The 19937-nt window shown below is 40.0% G+C and overlaps 2 protein-coding genes across 7 annotated transcripts in view; both read left to right on the forward strand.

The window, feature by feature from the left end:
* Positions 1-4570, forward strand: part of LAMP3 (lysosomal associated membrane protein 3) — a 32073-nt gene extending 27503 nt beyond the window's left edge. For all 4 annotated transcript variants that reach the window (XM_069559092.1, XM_069559088.1, XM_069559107.1 and 1 more), the window contains one exon: positions 2603-4570. In XM_069559092.1, coding sequence (XP_069415193.1) covers positions 2603-2736 — 134 coding nt within the window. In that variant the 3' untranslated portion in view covers positions 2737-4570. The remainder of the gene's footprint in view (positions 1-2602) is intronic.
* Positions 4571-18273: 13703 nt separating this feature from the next.
* MCCC1 (methylcrotonyl-CoA carboxylase subunit 1) overlaps positions 18274-19937 on the forward strand; it is a 53336-nt gene continuing 51672 nt past the window's right edge. Inside the window, exon 1 of one of the 3 annotated variants that reach the window (XM_069558963.1) lies at positions 18274-18518. In XM_069558963.1, coding sequence (XP_069415064.1) covers positions 18430-18518 — 89 coding nt within the window. In that variant the 5' untranslated portion in view covers positions 18274-18429. The remainder of the gene's footprint in view (positions 18519-19937) is intronic. The other 2 variants (XR_011445973.1, XM_069558973.1) reach the window with 2 other exon arrangements.

Below are 19937 nucleotides of genomic sequence, written 5' to 3' on the forward strand. Positions count from 1 at the left end.
GCATTATTTATAATATCAAAAGATTAAAAAAAACCAAAGGTCCATCAATCTGGGACAGATACATCCTACAACAGAATACTATACAGTTATTAAAAAAAAAGAAAAATGACATACATGTGTATGTATGTATAAGGAAAGTTATCCAAAATATCATTAAATAAAAAACATATGATGCATAATAGTGAGTAAAGTGGGAAATAAAGTGTATTTTCACTTTTGCTTCTATCTGAAACATTGAATACACATAAGAAACTAAGTAGTTATCTAATATTGACAGGGGAACCAGTAAGATGCAGAGGGTGGAAGTGATATGTCTCAAGGTACAGCATTTTGTATTGTTTTGACTTTAAAACTTGAACGTGTTCTATATTTGAAACAAATTTTTAGGAACCAAAGAAATCATAGTCATCAAATAGAATTGAAATATTGTAAAACTGAACAATATTTTAAAAAATATTTATAGCTGGCTCTTCAGAATTTGAGTTGGGAAGAACAGAGAGAGAAGGGAATCTGTTAGTGTTAATCTTTCAAAACAGAATCAATAGGTAATATCTAAATTGGAAACACAGAAGTTAGGAAACACATCTCTATTTTACAACCTCTTAATGCATTTCATAATATTTTACTTATTTATTTTTATATCTTTTTTGAACCTTAAAGACATCTTTTATGTAACAATATTGCCCATGACAAAGATAAATTTATTTCAAGCACAGTAATTCCTCTAGTTTTAATTTTTTTCTTTGAAATGCAAGTAACATTACAAAGAACAATTTTGCTTAAAATAGATTTTACATGATCCCATTTTATTTTTATTTATTTTAAATTTTATTTTATTTATTTCTATTTATTTTCGTACCCATCTATTCTTATAGTTGTAAAGAAAGATGCCTGCAATAATGTTGTCCATGTTTTAGCAATGATAATTTCTGGGTAGTTGGTTTTCGGGAGACTGTTCTTCTTCTCTGCTTTCTAAATCATTTTAATTATTTTTAATAAGCATATATCATTTTTTTAAAATACAGTACTTTTTCTTTAAGCATACACCTGAGCACACACATGCATACACACATATGTGCAGAGGAAACAAATGCCTCAAAGATTGATAGGGATTAATTCAAGTGGAAGAAACAGGCACTTAGAAAACTATTTTCTTTGTTAACTTTTCTGTATTTTGAAGATGTTTAAACAATGTCCTATTAAATAGTATAAAACTATATGGAAAGTAGATATGAGATGATACCACTCTAATGACAGAAAGTGAAGAGGAACTGAAGAGCCTCTTGATGAGGGTAAAAGAGGAGAGTGAAAAAGCTGACTTGAAGCTCAACATCTGACAATTTTGTATTTTTTTTCCAAGTTATTTTAACTTCTTACATTATGTTCTTTCTTATATAAGAAATCTATAGGTATTTGTGTACAATATTATCTATAACAAAATTACATATAACTTTAACAAGTATGTAACTAACAAAATTATCACATACCCAAAAGGATTCCTGGAAAATGACATTTTCTTGTCCCTCCTCTAAGAGAGAAAGCACTTTAACTAGCTTTAACAGTTTCTTATGGTGACTATCACTGTAATTCTCTAAAAAAATAATTAAAAGCTTATCCTATTTCTTAATTTATCAGCTTTAAACCTCTTGCTATGGAAGATAAGGATTTCATACTCAAGCCATCCTTTCTATGATTATATCATTGTTTTTTGTTAAATCAATAAGGTATGCATCATTATAGTGTAAATATTTTTCACTGTCAAATCAAATTACATACTACAAGCACAGTTCCCATCTTGCATGGATTTTGTCCCCCTTCCCCCCACCACCCCAGTCTCTAATTAGCATTCTCTCTTCCCTGTCCCTCCTGATTCTTTTTTCTTGGACCTCAGGTGAGAACTGGGTTAATGGTGATTATTGGCGCAGAACACAATTTTAGTATTGGCTCATGGAAGGCCTCAAGGGTATATCCTCTCTCTATCCTTGAATAAGGTATAGATAGAGTTTTTCATTTTTTTATATTCAATTCAGTTCCCTTTTATTGCCAGGACCTTCCATCTTTCTCCAGTCGAGACTGATAACATTTTAAATGAACTGAATAAGTTCTCTCTAATATAATAAAGAAAAAAAAGAGTTTTGACAAATTTGCAAATTTTCACTTTTAAGCTCTCATAAATAGGTCTATTTTCTAATGGTTTTGCTCACTGAAAGCAATGAAAGAGAACTGTAAGTGTGACAAACATGTTTAATGAAGTGGAGAAACATCACACGTTTTCCACAGATCATGTTTACGGTGAGTCTATCTTAAGTAAGCATACCCACTTTGCAGAGAACAATACCTCGAAGAAAACAGGACTGAGAATTATTAAATTTTTATTAATTGCTGAGAATAGAAGGTTATCTTATTTCATCTCTCAACAACTTTATATGTTATTTGCTCCCTTTATAAATGAGTAAATTGCAAGTTTAAATAACCTGCCCAGGAAGTAAAAGTCAAACATAGCTCTGACTCTAAAGCTCATATCCTCCTCACTCTATAGCCTGCTTTCTGGTCTACCCTCACTAAACCTTACTGGCTGTACTGTGTTTATTTTTCCCCTTAGTGGATGAATGTTCATCGGACTACACGATTGTGCTTCCTGTGATTGCGGCCATCGTGGTTGGTCTCCTCGCTGTGGGTTTGATTGTCTATGCAATCCGTTTAAGGCGTGAATATTCTGGATACCAGAGAATCTAATTGGCGCCCAGGAGAAAAGAAAAGCATGGAGTTTAGAGAACCCTTTCATTGCTTCCAGGATGTTGTGGACTTCCCTTGGAGTGTGGATCCTCCCAACCATGTAAACCATCATCTTTCACACACACACACGCACACACAAAAATATATTCTGATGTAAGTTCAAGCAGCATATCAATTTAAAAATATTTTTGTTTGCTTTATGAAAGATCAGGTGAGTTATTTAAGAATATTTCTAGTTTCATTGAAAATATTTTAACCAAAGTCAATTGTTGATTGAATCAATAAGTAAATCATCTTCCTAGAAATAATTTATTTTGTTCTATTCTCTATTGCCACATTATTACTAGATAAGAAAACCTACTTAAGAGAAACTGAACACTTGAGATACATTAAATTAAAAATGTATGTAAGGTGGTAAATGCTCCATATTATAAACCAAGAATCAATTGTAATTAATGTTACCTGTGTTCACATGGGAAATTTATTTTATCCTTGATCTCTTCTACTTTCAAAGCTGCTTCTGCTTTGTGTAAAAAATATATTTTCAGTACTTTTACTATGTTTTGTATGATGTACATGTGTCTGGCAATTGACTTACTTCCTTTTCCACTTTAAATGTTTCCTAAAAATCCTCAAAAAGAGCAACATAGCATAGGTGGTCTAGACATTTGATGTGACACCAAGAGGGACAGATCAGCTTATATTTCTGTCTTGACTCTTGCTCCAGAATCACTAAAGACGAAGAATTAGGTGGCAACAGACAACAGAATTAAACAAGAAGCAAGAAACATTAATAATGGCCCTTTGCTATTGAACACATATATGCCAGACACTAGGCCAAGCAGATTATATACATCTTATTTAATTTCACAACTTAAATATGAGTAAACTCAGACTTGAGGAATTTCCCAGCTAACAGGTGGCAGCGCCACCCAAGTGTCACCTAGCTAACAAGTAGGAGAGCTTGAATTTGACTTCCTGCTGGCCTGGTACCAAGGTCTCAGTCTTTGCACTACACCAAATTGCCTACAAGAACGATGACACTAAGTGCTGCCTGAAGACTCACACAGGTGTGTGCCCCCTTTTACAGAGGAAATGATTTTATCCAGAATGATAAGCAATTAGAATACATGAAAAGAGGACTTATAGAAAATGAAATGAGCCTGTCTTCAATGAAGTTCTCTACTCCCTCCAAGAAAATCTAGAGGCTCTGTAAAACATTTGTTTCTCATTCTTATGGGATTGTTAAACTGTGAGTCTAAAGATGAAGAAATGGAGTAAGCTTTTCAAGGTATTTTTATTTCTTTGAGTGAGAAATCTTAATAGCTGACCGACTTGTCTTTCTTGAATGTAGATCTCCCTCTTGTGGTAACTTGCTTCTTCTGCAGTTTTATGGCCACATTTTCTACTATAGTTCATTTTATTCAGTAGAGCAGCCAAGAATTTTATTTCTCTTTGTTCTTACTTGAGAACAAAGACAAGGAAATGACAACCCACTCCAGTACTCTTGCCTGGAAAATCCCAAGGACAGAAGAGCCTGGAAGGCTGCAGTCCATGGGGTCTCAAAGAGTTGGACATGACTGAGCGACTTCACTTTCTTTCACTTTTGTTCATACTACCAAAGAAAAGAACTAAGTCAGAATACTAACAGAAAAGACCACACACCCCTAGCATTCATTAGTAAAGGAATAATTCAAGTCACCCTGGAGGACATAGTTACTTTCTTAATTTGCTCTCTTATGTCTCAATACTGTTGGCAACGTCCTAACTTTAGTCTGAATAGAATTGAAATGTATTAAAAATTTTGGTAATAAAAACTTATTTTTGAGATTAACTTATGTCATTCATTTCTTATAATTCAGTTTTTGTGCTATTAAAAATTTTGCTTACAACCTTAGTGGAGGTTGTTGCTTCAATCAATAAGTTAAATCATCTTCCTAGCAATAATTCATTTTGTTCTATTCTCCATTGCCACATTATTACTATACATGAAGACCTATTTGAGAGAAACTGAATTTCTGAGAAGATAAACCATATTGAAGATACAAGTTAAATTTCTCAACTCTCAGTCCAGACTACCTGACTGATTTACTGATTTATTTACCATTTCATTCATTCATCCAACCAACATTGATTAAAGACTTCCTAAATGCCAGACAGTCTGGCGGGGGCTGAGATAAATAAGAAGAGGTCTTATATTAGTTATCTACAGCTATGTAACAAATTGCCCTGAAACTTAGCAGATTAAAACAGCAAACTTTTACTATCTCACACAGTCTCTGAGGGTCAGAAGTCTTGGAGCAGCTTAGGTAGGTGGTTCTGGTTCAGTGTCTCTCTACGTGACAGTTCACCTGTTGCCCAGAGCTGCAGTCATCTGAAAGTTCAAATGGAGCTGAAGGATCACTTCAAGGTTCACACCATGTAACATATCCATAGGCATGCTCACAACGTAGCAGCTGGCTTTCCCCAGAGCACTGATGCAAGAGAGAGAGACTGACCATCTAGTCACAGAAGTGACATGCCATCACTTCTGCTATATTCTGTTGTCACACCACCTATCCTTGATATTAATACAATGTAGGAGTGAAGACCAGGAGAGGTAGAAATCAAGGGAGCTTTTCTTGGATGCTGTCTACCCCATGCCCACTGTCAAGGCAGAATTACTGGTTTACTTTTGGAAGGAAAACTCAGGTATAGAAATTCCAGTACATACACCAACAAAAGTTGTTTAATAGTAACCTATGCAAAGGGTAACAGTAGCAGGGCTGTTTCCAGTCTGCTTCCAACTTGCCCCTGGAGCACACCCCCAGACGAACAACCTCTCAAGCCCTGGCGCTGGTAGTCTGAACCAGCTGCTGCTCAGGTTGACTTGCCTTTCTACAAAGGTAGGTTTGTTGATCCATGCTCTGCTGCTGCTGCTGCTGCTGCTAAGTCGCTTCAATCATGTCCAACTCTGTGCGACCCCATAGACAGCAGCCCACCAGGCTCCACCGTCTCTGGGATTCTCCAGGCAAAAGTACTGGAGTGGGTTGCCATTGCCTTCTCTGTGGTCCATGCTCTATAAAATTCATTTATAGCTTTGCTTCAGGAATTTATCAAGTCCCCTATGCTCTGTTATAATGTAATCCAAAGCAATCTGGACAACACAAGATATACCACGGAATATCACACTGAACCCTACATTGATGATGTCATGCTAATTAGACAGGACAAGCTCAAAGCAATTATTATGCTAGAAGGAAGGACAGTCACTCAGTCATGTCCAACTCTTTGCGACCCCATGGACTGTAGCCTACCAGGCTTCTCAGTCCATGGGATTTTCCAGGCAAGAGTACTGGAGTGGGTTGCCATTTCCTTCTCCAGGTGATCTTCCCGACCCAGGGATTGAACCCAGGTCTCCTGCATTGTAGGCAGACGCTTTACCTACTGAGCCACCAGGGAAGCCTAATATGCTGGAGGCCTTGGTTAAACACATGTGTTCCAGAAAGTATGAAGATACAGGGACTGACTACCTCACTGAACAATTTAAAGTCCCAGAGGATCAAGGACATACCAGAATGTCCCCTCCAAGATAAAATATAGATATTTTTCATCTTGCATCTTTTCCACAAAGCCAGCTAGGCCTCTTTAGGTTCTGGTGGCAACATTCCACAGCTAGGAAAACTCCTCTGGTCCATTTACCAAGTGACACAGAAAGTGATCGGTTTTGAGTGGGGCCAGGGTAGGAACAGGCATGATAACAACTCCAGGCCACAATGCAATCAGCTCTGCTGCTTGAGCCTTACAATTAGAAAGACCTCATGGTGCTGGAGGTTTCTGCCGTGGGCAAGGGTACAATATGAAATTTTTGGCAAACCCTAGTGGGAGAATCATGACATGGTCCCCAGGCAACTGAAGCAAGGCCAAGACCATGCCATTTGCAACAGAAAAATATATCCCCTTGAAAAGCAGCTCTTGGCATGTTACTGAGTCCTGGTAAGCTTGACCTTGGGACACGAAGCAATCATATATCCAGAACTGATCATTTTTTAGCTGGATTCTGGCAAATTCACTGGGCAATAAGCTGGATGGGCCTAGTAGTAATCAGCTGCGGGATAGAAATGGACATCCAGGATCAAGCCCAATTCAGTTTAGAGAGCAGGGTAGGTAAGAGAATCTCTTTGTTTTAGAGAATACACATTAAAGTAATTAGGAATAGAAAAGAGCATCGCGTCTGCAACTTACTTGCAGATGGGTTTTTAAAATGTGAGTATATGAGTATGTGTGTGTGTTTAAGTACATGGAGAGAAAACGATACAGCAAACACTGTAAAACATGAACACGGGATATAGAGGAGAAGGGTGCTATTCTTGCAGCTTTTCTGTAAGTTTTAAGTTACATCAAAACAAAATGTTTAAAATATTATGCGCTTAGGTACCAAATTCAGAATATGTGAAAGGGTACATAGTATAAAGGTGTCACTATCCTATTGCTGTCCTGGAGTGGATAACTTTTCCTTTCCAGAGGCAATTGCCACATACTGGCTTCCCAGGTGGCTCAGTGGTAAAGAATCCACCTGCCAATGCAGGGGATGTAGGTTTGATCCCTGGGTCAGGAAGATCCCCTAGAGAAGAAAATGGCAACCCACTCAGCGTTCTTGCCTGGGAAATCCCATGGACAGAGGAGCCTGGTGGGCTTCAGTTCATGGGGTCACAAGAGTCAGACACGACATAGCAACTAAAACAACAACAGAAATAACTAATTGCTGCATGCATAGCACGTGTTTTTTTCTCCTAGTTTTACACAAGTGATAGAATCATAACCACAATTCTTCACATTGTTTTTGTCGCTCAGCAATCAGTCTTAATATATGAGTATATATGGGCTGTCTTATTCTTTTTTTAGTGGTTGCATAATAATCCATTAAATGTACATCTGTACAGTTATTCAACCAGTCTCTTTTAAGCAGGTCATTATTTCCAACAAAGAAACAGTAAGTTTCCTTAATCAGGCATTATTTCAAATGTCAATATCTCAGGTGATTTCTAAGAAATAGCTTTGCTAGGTTTGTGAATTTGCAGTTTTGATAACTATTACCAAAGTACTCTGTATAACGGTTGTGCCAATTTTCACTCAATAATAACATTCTCATGCCCCTCACTAATCACAATGTGTAATTAAACATTTTGATATCTGCTGATGTGATATGTATATCATTATAGTTTTAATCTGTATTTCTTTGATTTGCAATAAAGTCAAATGTCTTTTATATTTATTTACATACTTACATTTCCTATTGTGTGTATGGATTTCCCCAGTGACTCAGATGGTAAAGAATCTGCCTGCATGCAGGAGACCCAGGTTCAATCCCTGGGTTGAGAAGATCCCCGTGGAGAAGGGAATGGCAACCCACTCGAGTATTCTCGCCTGGAGAATCCTAAGGACAGAGGAGCCTGGCCGGCTACAGTCCATGCGGTCATAAAGAGTAGGACATGACTGAGCGACTAACACATGCACTTCTGTGAACTCCTCATATTCTTCTCTTTTTCCTTTTATACTTGTAGGTTCCCCCCTTAGCTTTACTGAAGTATAACTGACAAATAAAATTGTGTATATTTAACATGTACAATGTGATGATTTGGTATATGTATGCTGCTGCTACTGCTAAGTCGCTTCAGTCATGTCCAACTCTGTGCGACCCCATAGACGGCAGCCCACCAGGCTCCCCTGTCCCTGGGATTCTCCAGGCAAGAACACTGGAGTGGGTTGCCATTTCCTTCTCCAATGCAGGAAAATGAAAAGTGAAAGTGAAGTCGCTCGGTTGTATCTGACTCTTAGCGACCCCATGGACTGCAGCCTACCAGGCTCCTCCGTCCATAGGATTTTCCAGGCAAGAGTGCTGGAGCGGGATGCCGTTGCCTTCTCCATGGTATATGTATACATTGTGAAATTATCACCATATTCAGGTGATATGAATACTTAAGATCTACCCTCTCAATAAATTTCAAATATACAATATATTATGATTATAGTCACCAAGCTGTACATTAGATCCACAGAGTTTACTCATCTTTTCTTTTCACTGTTCATCTTTTAACTGAAAGTTTGTACACTTTGACCCGCATCTCCTCTTTTTGCCCTGTCCCTCAGCCTCTGGTAACCACCATTCTACTCTCTGTTTCTATGTTTGACTTTTTTTTTTTTTTAATTCCAAATGTAAGTGAGATCATGCAGTATTTATCTTTACCTGGTTCATAACATAATGTCCTCCAGGCTCATCCATGCTGTTGCAAATGGCAGAATTTCTTTCTTGAGGTTGAATTATATTTCTCTGCCACGTATGAGTATGTGTGTGAGTGTATAATCTTTATTCATTCACCTAGTTGACAAAATACTTAGGTTCCACATCTGGGCTATGGTGAATGATGCTGCAATAAAGGTGGTAGTGCAAATATATCCTCAAGATACTGATTTTGTTTCCTTGATATATATTTCCAGAAGTGAGATTGCTGAATAATATGGTGGTTCTATTTTTAAATTTCTGGGGAATCTGAGTAGTTTCCACAATGACTCTCCAATTTACTCTCCCATCAACAGTGTACAAATGTTCCATTTTCTCCACATCTTCACTAACACTTGTTATCTTTTGTCTCTTTGATAATAGCCATCCTAATGGGTGATAACTTTTTGTGGTTCCAATTTGCATTTCACTCATGATTCGTGATGCTGAGCACCATTTCATGTAGGTGTTAGGTATTTGTATGTCTTCTTTGGGGAAAATATCTGTTTGGGTCCTTTCACAATTTTTAATTGGATCATTTGGTTTTTGCTATTGAATTGTATATTTTAGATATAAATTCCTGTCAGACATATGGTTTGCAAATATATTTTCCTATTCAGCAGGATGCCTCTTTATTTGTTGATTTTTTCTTTTGCTGATGAAGCTTTTAGCTTGATGTTTTCCCAACTTCATTTTTGCCTTTGTTGCCATTGATTTTGGTTTCATATCTAAAAAATCATTGCCAAGTCCAATGTCAAGAAGCATTTTCCCTATATTTTCTTCTAGTAGGGTAAGGCGGGTCCAGTTTCATTCTTTTGTATATAGACATCCAGGTTTCCCAATAGTGTTTACTGAAGGGACTATCCTTTCCCCACTGGATGTAGTTGGTACCCTTGTCAAAGCTTAGTTGGTCATATATTCTGGGCTCTCTATTCTGTCCCCTTGGTCTCTTCATATTCTTTGCAGTTTTTCTCTTGCATTATAGATTTTTTTTTCCTTATTGATTTGTAGGAGTTATTTGTGTATTAAGGAAAGTACCCCTCCATCTGTGATAAGTTATATAATTGTTCCCAGTTTATTTTGGGGGGGGGGGTAATGTATGCTTTGCTGTGGAGATTTTCAAAATGATTATGTATTAAATAGTTGAATTTATCAATTCTTTCTCTGTTATAGTTTCTGAGTGTTGTGTTACACTTAGAAAAACCTTTCCTTCCTTAAGATATCCCTTGATATCTTCTAACACTTTTATCCTTTCATCTTTTGTGTTAAATCTTTTATCCATTTGGAACTTATTTTGGTGTTAGATGTGAGGAGTGAGTAGAGATTCAACTTTTTTTTTTCTCCTAGAGGGTTTGCCACTTGTCCCAATACCACTCTTGAATTATTGAGTCTTAAAATCTAGAACGAACATTGCATTTTATCAAAGATCTATTAAGCAACTGTGAACATGATATGATTGTTTCTCTTTTAAGCTATTAAGATTAATTACTTGTATTAATATTGACTCTTTCTACATTTCTGAGATAAATCTTACTCATCATGGCATATTACTCTTTTCTTATGCTACCAGATACCTTGTGTTGCTGTTCAGTTGCTCAGTCATGTCCAACTCTTTGCAACCCCATGGACTGTGGAAGGCCAGGCTTCCCTGTCCTTCACTATTTGCTCAAACTCATGTCCATTGAGTTGATGATGCCAACCAACCATCTCATCCACTGTCTCCCCCTTCTCCTCCTGCCCTCAATATTTCTCAGTATAAAGATCTTTTCCAAAGAGTCGGCTCTTTGTATCAGGTGGTCAAAGTATTTGAACTTCAGCTTTAGCATCAGTCCTTTCAATGAATATTCAGGGTAGATTTCCTTTTGGATTGATTGGTTTGATCTCCTTGCTGTCCAAGGGACTCTCAAGAGTCTTCTCCAGCACCACAGCTTGAAAACATCAATTCTTTGGTGCTTAGCTTTCCTTATGCTCCAACTTTCACATCTGTACATGACTACTGGAAAAACCATAGCTTTGACTATATGGATCTTTTTTGGCAAAGTAATGTCTCTGTTTTTTAATATGCTGTCTAGGTTTGTCGTAGCTTTTCTTCCAAGGAGCAAGTGTCTTTCAATTTTATGGCTGCAGTCTCCATCCACAGTAATTTTGGAGCCCAAGAAAATAGTGTTATCATTTCCACTGTTTCCGCATCTATTTGCCATGAAGTGGTGGGACCAGATGCCATGATCTTAGTTTTCTGAATTTTTAGTTTTAACTCAGCTTTTTCACTCTCCTCTTTCACTTTCATCAAGAGGTTCTTTACTTCCTCTTTGCTTTCTGCCATTAGGGTGGTGTCATCTGCTTATCTAAGGTTATTGAAATTTCTCACATTACTCTTGATTCCAGCCTGAGCTTCATCCAGCCCAGCATTTCACATAATGTACTATGCATAGAAGTTAAGTAAGCAGGGTGACAATATACAGCCTTGTCGTATTTCTTTTCCAGTTTTGAGCTAGTCCACTGTTCCATGTCCAGTTCTAACTGTTGCTTCTTCACCTACATACAGACTTCTCAGGAGGCAGGTAAAGTGGTCTGGTATTCCCATCTCTTTAAGAATTTCCACAGTTTGTTGTGAGTGGTAAAGAATCTGCCTTCCAGTGCAGGAGACATAAGAGATGTGGGTTTGATCCCTGGGCTGGGAAGATCCCCTTGAGGAGGGCTTGACAACCCACTCCAGTATTCTTGCCTGGAGAATCCCGTGGACAGAGGAGTATGGTAAGCTACACTCCATAGGGACTCGAAGAGTTGCACATGACTGAAGCGACTTAGCACGCATGCAGGCACAAAGGCTTTAGTGTAGTCAATGAAGCAGAAGTAGATATTTTTCTGGAATTCCCTTGCTTTTTCTATGATCCAATTGATGTCGGCAATTTGATCTCTGGTTCTTTTGCCTTTTCTAAATTCAGCTTGTACATCTGGAAGTTCTCACATACTGTTGAAGCTTAGCTTGAAGGATTGTGAGCATTACCTTGCTAGATACTTACCAGACACTTTAGTTGGTAATATACTTTGGGTTTTTCTATTATTATTCATAAGTGAGGAAACTGAACTATAGTTGCGTGTGCTATTTTTGTTAGTTTTTGGTAACAATATTATGCTCATTTCATAAAAACGTCAGGTTGAGTTATTCCTCTCCCTTGGCTCTTGTTTTATCACAACAAAAATTTAGAGTGATGGACTAAACAATTTAAAACAACAGACAAGCTACAATTCAGTTCAGTTCAACCAAACAGATATTTTACTAGACAGACACTCTGAAGGGGGCTCTCCTTATCCTTCCTGATGATCAAGCTGCTTGGTGTCCCCCTTTAATACTTTCAGTCTTCTCCTTTTAATTATGCCAGTGCAAAGCAGGGCTTATATCCACCACCAATCAATGAAAGGGAATGCAAAGAGCATGTGCTCAAGGCCGATTGACAACTAACAGCATGCCGTGTTGTTTATGTCTTCCTATGTGTCTTCACATAATTCAGTCTGTTATAATTAGATGTGCAATATTCATGAGCCCTTCAGTTCAGTTCAGTTCAGTTCAGTCGCTCAGTTGTGTCCGACTCTTTGCAACCCCATGAATCTCAGCACGCCAGGCCTCCCTGTCCATCACCAACTCCTGGAGTTCACTCAGACTCATGTCCATCAAGTCGGTGATGCCATCCAGCCATCTCATCCTCTGTCGTCCCCTTCTCCTCCTGCCCCCAATCCCTCCCAGCATCAGAGTCTTTTCCAATAAGTCAACTTTTCGCATGAGATGGCCAAAGTACTGGAGTTTCAGCTTCAGCATCATTCCCTCCAAAGAAATCCCAGGGCTGATCTCCTTCAGAATGGACTGGTTGGATCTCCTTGCAGTCCAAGGGGCTCTCAAGAGTCTTCTCCAACACCACAATCCAAAAGCATCAATTCTTCAGCGCTCAGCTTTCTTCACAGTCCAACTCTCACATCCATACATGACCACTGGAAAAACCATAGCCTTGACTAGACAGACCTTTGTTGGCAAAGTAATGTCTCTGCTTTTCAATATGCTATCCAGGTTGGTCATAACTTTCCTTCCAAGGAGTAAGCGTCTTTTAATTTCATGGCCCTTAATGGACTCCTAACTGCCTAACTGCCTAAGGTTACTTGGTGAAGCCCCCATGGTTATTTGGTATTCATTGTGTACCCAGGGTGCTTGTGTAGAGCTGAGAAGTCTCTGCTCTCTGGTATTTTGTAGCATATCTATGAGCTCTCCTGGGTGTGTCTGGGATAGAGTTTAGAGATCAGCTTAAATAGCTTTCAGCCAGGCCTCCCCTCAGTTGCTCATGTCTAAGCTTCCTACATAACAACTAGAGTTTGGAAGACTTCCAATTTTTTCTTTGTTATGGGTCAGTACTTGGATGCAGTCTCAAAACTGACAGAATGATCTCTGTTCCTTTCCAAGGCAAACCATTCAATATCACGGTAGTCCAAGTGTATGTCCTGATCAGTAATGCTGAAGAAGCTGGAGTTGAACAGTTCTTGTCAGTCTTGACCTACAAGACCTTCTAGAACTAACACCCAAAAAGAAGTCCTTTTCATTATAGGGGACTGGTATGCAAAAGTAGGAAGTCAAGAAATACCTGGCTGCTGCTGCTGCTGCTGCTGCTGCTAATTCGCTTCACTCGTGTCCGACTCTGTGCGACCCCATAGCCATCAGCCCGCCAGGCTCCACCGTCCGTGGGATTCTCCGGGCAAGAACACTGGAGTGGGTTGCCGTTTCCTTCTCCAATTCATGAAAGTGAAACGGGAAAGTGAAGTTGCTCAGTTGGGTCCTACTCTTAGCGAAACCATGGACTATAGCCCATCCATGGCTCCTCCATCCATGGGATTTTCCAGGCAGAAATAACTGGAGTAACAGGCAAATTGGGCCTTGGAGTACAGAATGAAACAGACCAAAGGCTAATAGAGTTTTGCCAAGAGAACACACTGGTCACAGCAAACACCATCTTCCAAAAACACAAGAGAAGACTCTACACGTGGACATCACCAGATTGTCAATATGAAATCAGATTGATTATATTCTTTGCAGCCAAAGATGGAGAAGCTCTATACAGTCAGCAAAGACAAGAACGGGAGCTGACTGTGGTTCAGCTAGCTCATGAACTCCTTACTGTCAAATTCAGACTTAAATTGAAGAAAGTAGGGAAAACCACTAGACCATTCAGGTATGACCTAAATCAAATCCCTTACAATTATACAGTAGAAGTGACAAGTAGAGTCAAGGGATTAGATCTGACAGACAGAGTGCCTGATGAACTATGGATGGAGGTTCATGACATTGTATAGGAGACAGGGATCAAGACCATCCCCAAGAGAAATAAATACAACAAAGAAAAACGGCTGTCTGAGGAGGCCTTACAAATAGCTGTGAAAAGAAGAGAAGTGAAAAACAATGGAGAAAAGGAAAGATATTCCCATTTGAATGCAGAGTTCCAAAGAATAATGAGACATAAGAAAGCCTTCTTCAGTGATCAATGCAAAGAAATAGAGGAAAACAATAGAATGGGAAACACAAGATCTCTTTAAGAAAATTAGAGATACCAAGGGAACATTTCATGCACAGATGGGCTCGATAAAGGACAGAAATGGTATGGACCTAACAGAAGCAGAGGATATTAAGAAGAGGTGGCAAGAATACACAGAAGAACTGTACAAAAAAGATCTTCATGACCCAGATAATCACGATGGTGTGATCACTCACCCAGAGCCAGACATCCAGGAATGCGAAGTCAAGTGGGTCTTAGGAAGCATCACTACGAACAAAGCTAGTGGAGGTGATGGAATTCCGGTTGAGCTGTTTCAAATCCTGAAAGATGATGTCATGAAAGTGCTGCACTCAGTATGCCAGCAAATTTGGAAAACTCAGCAGTGGCCACAGGACTGGAAAAGATCAGTTTTCATTCCAATTCCAAAGAAAGGCAATGACAAAGAACGTTCAAACTACCATAAAATTGCACTCATCTCAACACTGGTAAAGTAATGCTCAAAATTCTCCAAGCCAGGCTTCAGCAGTATGTGAACTGTGAACTTCCAGATGTTTAAGCTGGTTTTAGAAAAGTCAGAGGAACCAGAGATCAAATTGCCAACATCCGCTGGATTATCAAAAAAGCAAGAAAGTTCCAGAAAAACATCTATTTCTGCTTTATTGACTACGCCAAAGTCTTTGACTGTGTGGATCACAATAAACTGTGGAAAATTCTTAAAGAGATAGGAATACCAGACCACTAGATCTGCCTCTTGAGAAATCTGTATGCAGGTCAGGAAGAAGCAGTTAGAACTGGACATGGAACAACAGACTGGTTCCAAATAGGAAAAGGAGTACGTCAAGGCTGTATATTGTCACCCTGCTTATTTAACTTACATGCAGAGTACATCATGAGAAATGCTGGGCTGGAGGAAGCACAAGCTGGAATCAAGATTGCTGGGAGAAATTCAGTAACCTAGATATGCAGATGACACCACCCTTATGGCAGAAAGTGAAGAACTAAAGAGCCTCTTGATGAAAGTGAAAGAGGAGAGCGAAAAAGTTGGCTTAAAGCTCAACATTCAGAAAACTAAATCATGGCATCTGGTCCCATCACTTCATGGCAAATAGATGGGGAAACAGTGGAAACAGTGGCAGACTATTTTTCAGGGCTCTGAAATCACTGCAGACGGTAACTGCAGCCATGAAATTTAAGATACTTGCCCCTTGTAAGAAAAGTTATGACCAACCTAGATAGCATATTAAAAAGCAGAGATTACTTTACCAACAAAGGTCTGTCTAGTCAAAGCCATGGTTTTTCCAGTAGTCATGTATGGATGTGAGAGTTGGACTATAAACAAAGCTGAGTGCCAAATAATTGATGCTTTTGGACTGTAGTGTTGGAAAAGACTAAGTCCTTTGGACATCAAGGAGATCCAATCAGTCCATCCTAAAGGAAATCAGTCCTGAATATTCATTGGAAGGACTGATGTTGAAGCTGAAACTCCAATACTTTGGCCACCTGATGCGAAGAACTGACTCTTTGGAAAAGACCCTGATTTGGGAAAAAATTGAGGGTGGGAGGAGAAGGCAATAGCAGAGAATGAGATGGTTGGATGGCATCACTGACTGGATGGACATGAGCTTGAGTAAACTCTGGGAGTTGGTCATGGACAGGGAGGCCTGGCTTGCTTCAGTCCATGGGGTCGCAAAGAATTGGAGGACACGACTGAGTAACTGAACTGAACTGAACTGAACTGATGGATCAGACTCAATAGCATTAAGGTCAACTAATATTCAGCATTTTGGTGGCCTTTTCCTGTAAGATAAGGTGAGTCACATGTTTTGGGAGTGGAAATGAAGGTAGTAGGAACATTAAGTCTTTGATAATATTCTCTCGTTCTTCTATGATATTGCTTTTACTTAGATTTTTGATCTTGGACCTGTTTCAGTACATTGCATTTTCTTGTCTTAAATATCATCCAGTTCATAGAGGTTTTCAAACTTTGATAAAAATTGAGCAAAATAGTCTCTTATAAATTTTTTTCCTATACCTGCAGCTCTCCCTCACTTAAAAAAAATCATAGCATGTGTAGTTTTCCCCCTTTACTTCTAATTATTTAACAATTTTTATTGATTTATTTGAACATCTGGACTTAGTGCTTCTCTAGTTCAGTTCAGTTCAGTCGCTCAGTCGTGTCTGACTCTTTGCGACCCCACGAACCGCAGCATGCTAGGCCTCCCTGTCCATCACCAACTGCCGGAGTCTACCCAAACCCATGTTCATTGAGGCGGTGATGCCATCCAACCATCTCATCCTCTGTCATCCCCTTCTCCTACTGCCCCCAATCCCTCCCAGCATCAGGGTCTTTTCAAATGAGTCAGCTCTCCGCATTAGGGGGCCAAAGTATTGGAGTTTCAGCTTAAACATCAGTCCTTCCAATGAACACCCAGGACTGATCTCCTTCAGGATGGACTGGTTGGATCTCCTTGCAGTCCAAGGAAATTTCAAAAGTCTTCTCCAACACTACAATTCAAAAGCATAAATTCTTTGGCACTCAGCTTTGTTTATAGTCCAACTCTCACATCCATACATGACTACTGGAAAAACCATAGTCTCGACTAGATGGACATTTGTTGACAAAGTAACGTCTCTGCTTTTTAATATGCTGTCTAGGTTGGTTATAACTTTTCTTACAAGGAGTAAGCGTTTTAAATTTCATGGCTGCAGTCACCATCTGCAGTGATTTTGAAGGCCCAAAAAATAAAGTCTGCCACTGTTTCCACTGTTTCCCCATCTATTTCCCATGAAGTGATGGGACCAGATGCCATGATCTTCGTTTTCTGAATGTTGAGCTTTAAGCCAACTTTTTCACTCTCCTCTTTCACTTTCATCAAGAGGCTCTTTAGTTCCTCTTCACTTTCTGCCATAAGGGTGGTGTCATCTGCACATCTGAGGTTATTGATATTTCTCCCAGCAATCTTGATTCCAGATTGTGCTTCCTCCAGCCCAGCATTTCTCATGATGTACTCTGCATGTAAGTTAAATAAGCAGGGTGACAATATACAGCCTTGACATACTCGTTTTCCTATTTGGAACCAGTCTGTTGTTCCATGTCCAGTTCTAACTGTTGCTTCCTGACCTGCCTACAGGCTTGGATAGTAGTTTTTTAAAATTCATTTATTTCTTTCTTTTAATCTTTACTAATGACTTAATTCTGCTCTGCTTATGTATTTTTTTTCTAACCCTTGAATAGGATGGCTTACGTTCACTATAATCTTCCTATAATCGTGTGTTTTAGCTATCTCAAATAAGCATCTATATGTAGTCTTTTCAGTACTTTTATTTCCTAGATATTCTTCATTTCGGTTCTGACTTTCTCTTTTCAACAATTAAAACACTTTTCTAAAAGTTCAGGTTGTTTAAATTTTATTTAATTATCTATTTATTTTAACCGTTCTCGAGACCACTAGAGAATTTTATCTTGCTCTCCACTCCATTTGACTTTTTTTCATGACTCTGCTTCTCCAGCTTCCGCGCGGTTTTAATAATAAAAGTCAGGAGGAGGGTTCCAGAACCAAGGAACGCCGAGGTCCAAGGGAAGGGACAGCAAGCCGGATTCCAGAATAACTGAGGACGCAGCTTATCCCTTCACGAACTAGTGCAAAGGGCGGAGAAGCGGGGACCACACCCCCGCGGCACGAGACCCGACTGGCCAATCGCCGCCCCCAAGCCCTGCTCTGTTCTTTGATTGGTTTTGGTGGAAACGCCCCCAACACGCTTCGGGATGCCTATTGCTTGGCTTTGATTTGTACGGTGGCCGGCAGAGGACAAGAGGGCTGCGCAGCTGCGACAAGTATTTGTAGTGAGGGGTCCGCAGCTCGTAGCTTAAGGCGTCAGAGAGCGGCGCGGCTGAGGGACATGGCGGCGGCCTCTGCGGTGTCGGTGCTGCTCGTGGCTGCGGAGAGGCATCGGTGGCAGCGAGTCCCGCGCTTGCTGCTGCCGCCGAGGTAACGGCGGGTGGAGGGGCGGTGGGTCATTGTCGCGCCCGGAAGTGAATGGACTCGTGCGCGCTGAGAGGCGCAGAGGAACCAAGGGTCGAGGGGGAGGAAGGACGGAAGAAAAAGTCTAGCCCATCCCGGGGGGATTCCCTTCTTTTTCCCTTCCACACATCCGCTCTTCAGCCTTCTGCCCATTTTGGAGGGGGGTGGAGCTGGGCCTGCCCTCTCCATGCTCCCCTCGCCACAGGGGCAAGAAAAACGCTTGTACGGCTGCTAACCGTTCATACTGCTTTCACTGCTTTCAGTCTGCGGCGAGCTTTGTTATAATCCCGCTTCTGGTGAAGTCCGAAGAAGCCAACGATTTGCCCTAGATTGCACTGCAGCTGTGTGTGTTAGTTGCTCAGTCGTGTCCGACTGTTAGTAAGAAATGGAGCCAAGATGCTAAGGCCTCTTGGAGTTCTTCCCCTTCGCTGAGATAAATCAAGTTAACAACAGCAAATTTATCGTCCAGGGGTCTGAGAGGTTTTGTCAACAGCTTTGTACATATCAGGTATGACTCACTCTAGCTAACCTGACTGCTGATGAGTTTCAGGTTTTAAGCTTTGGCGCTTATGGTCAAGAACCCACCTGCCAAAGCATGATCCCTGGTGGGGAAGATCCCCTGGAGGAGGGCACTGGCAACCCACTCCAGTATTCTTGCCTGGAGAATCCCATGGACAGAGGAGCCTGGCAGGCTACAGGCCATAGGGTCTCACAGAATTGGACTCCACTGAAGCGACCTAGCACGCACCCACAGAATAATTTTTGCAGTGAGGATACCCCCAGGTTTTCCGATAGCAGGCTTCTTTAACTTCCTTTGCCTTCTCTTCGCACCTTCTCTGCTTCCTCCTCGTTTATCATTCTGGAAAGATAGTATAGTTTAAGGACACAGACCTATGCAGTCAGAGTACAGGGGACTCAGCTTTGCTCTTCACTGGGTGTGTGAGTGATCTTGGGCAAGTTACCTACTTCAGTGCATCAGTTTCTTTAGAAGGAGATAATGATACTATCCCTAGAAGAAACAATGCTAGTATCTTGGACTATGCTTATTAAATGAATTAACATTAATGTAAAGAGGCTTAGATAGAATAAATAGAATTAGAACCATTTGTTTATTCTTAAATAGAATCTGATGCATATGAATCTATCCGTAGAGGTAGCCTTTGCAGACTCAGTGAGTTAAGTCTCAAGATTTTTTTCCTTTTATTGTCCCAACGTTACTGTATATATGTAGATTTTCAGTTATTTAATTGTGTGGGACTAGCCCCAGAGTAAAATATGATGGTGAAAGCAATGTTAGTGATCTTCTCTTTCTCCTGATTTTTTCTTAAGTTTCTGGGGCTCTTCAGGATATCACACAGACTCATTTTCTCTCACTTCCCTCTCCCT

This window comes from Ovis canadensis, chromosome 1 (genome assembly GCF_042477335.2).
Source record: "Ovis canadensis isolate MfBH-ARS-UI-01 breed Bighorn chromosome 1, ARS-UI_OviCan_v2, whole genome shotgun sequence".
NCBI classification, from domain to species: Eukaryota; Metazoa; Chordata; class Mammalia; order Artiodactyla; family Bovidae; genus Ovis; species Ovis canadensis.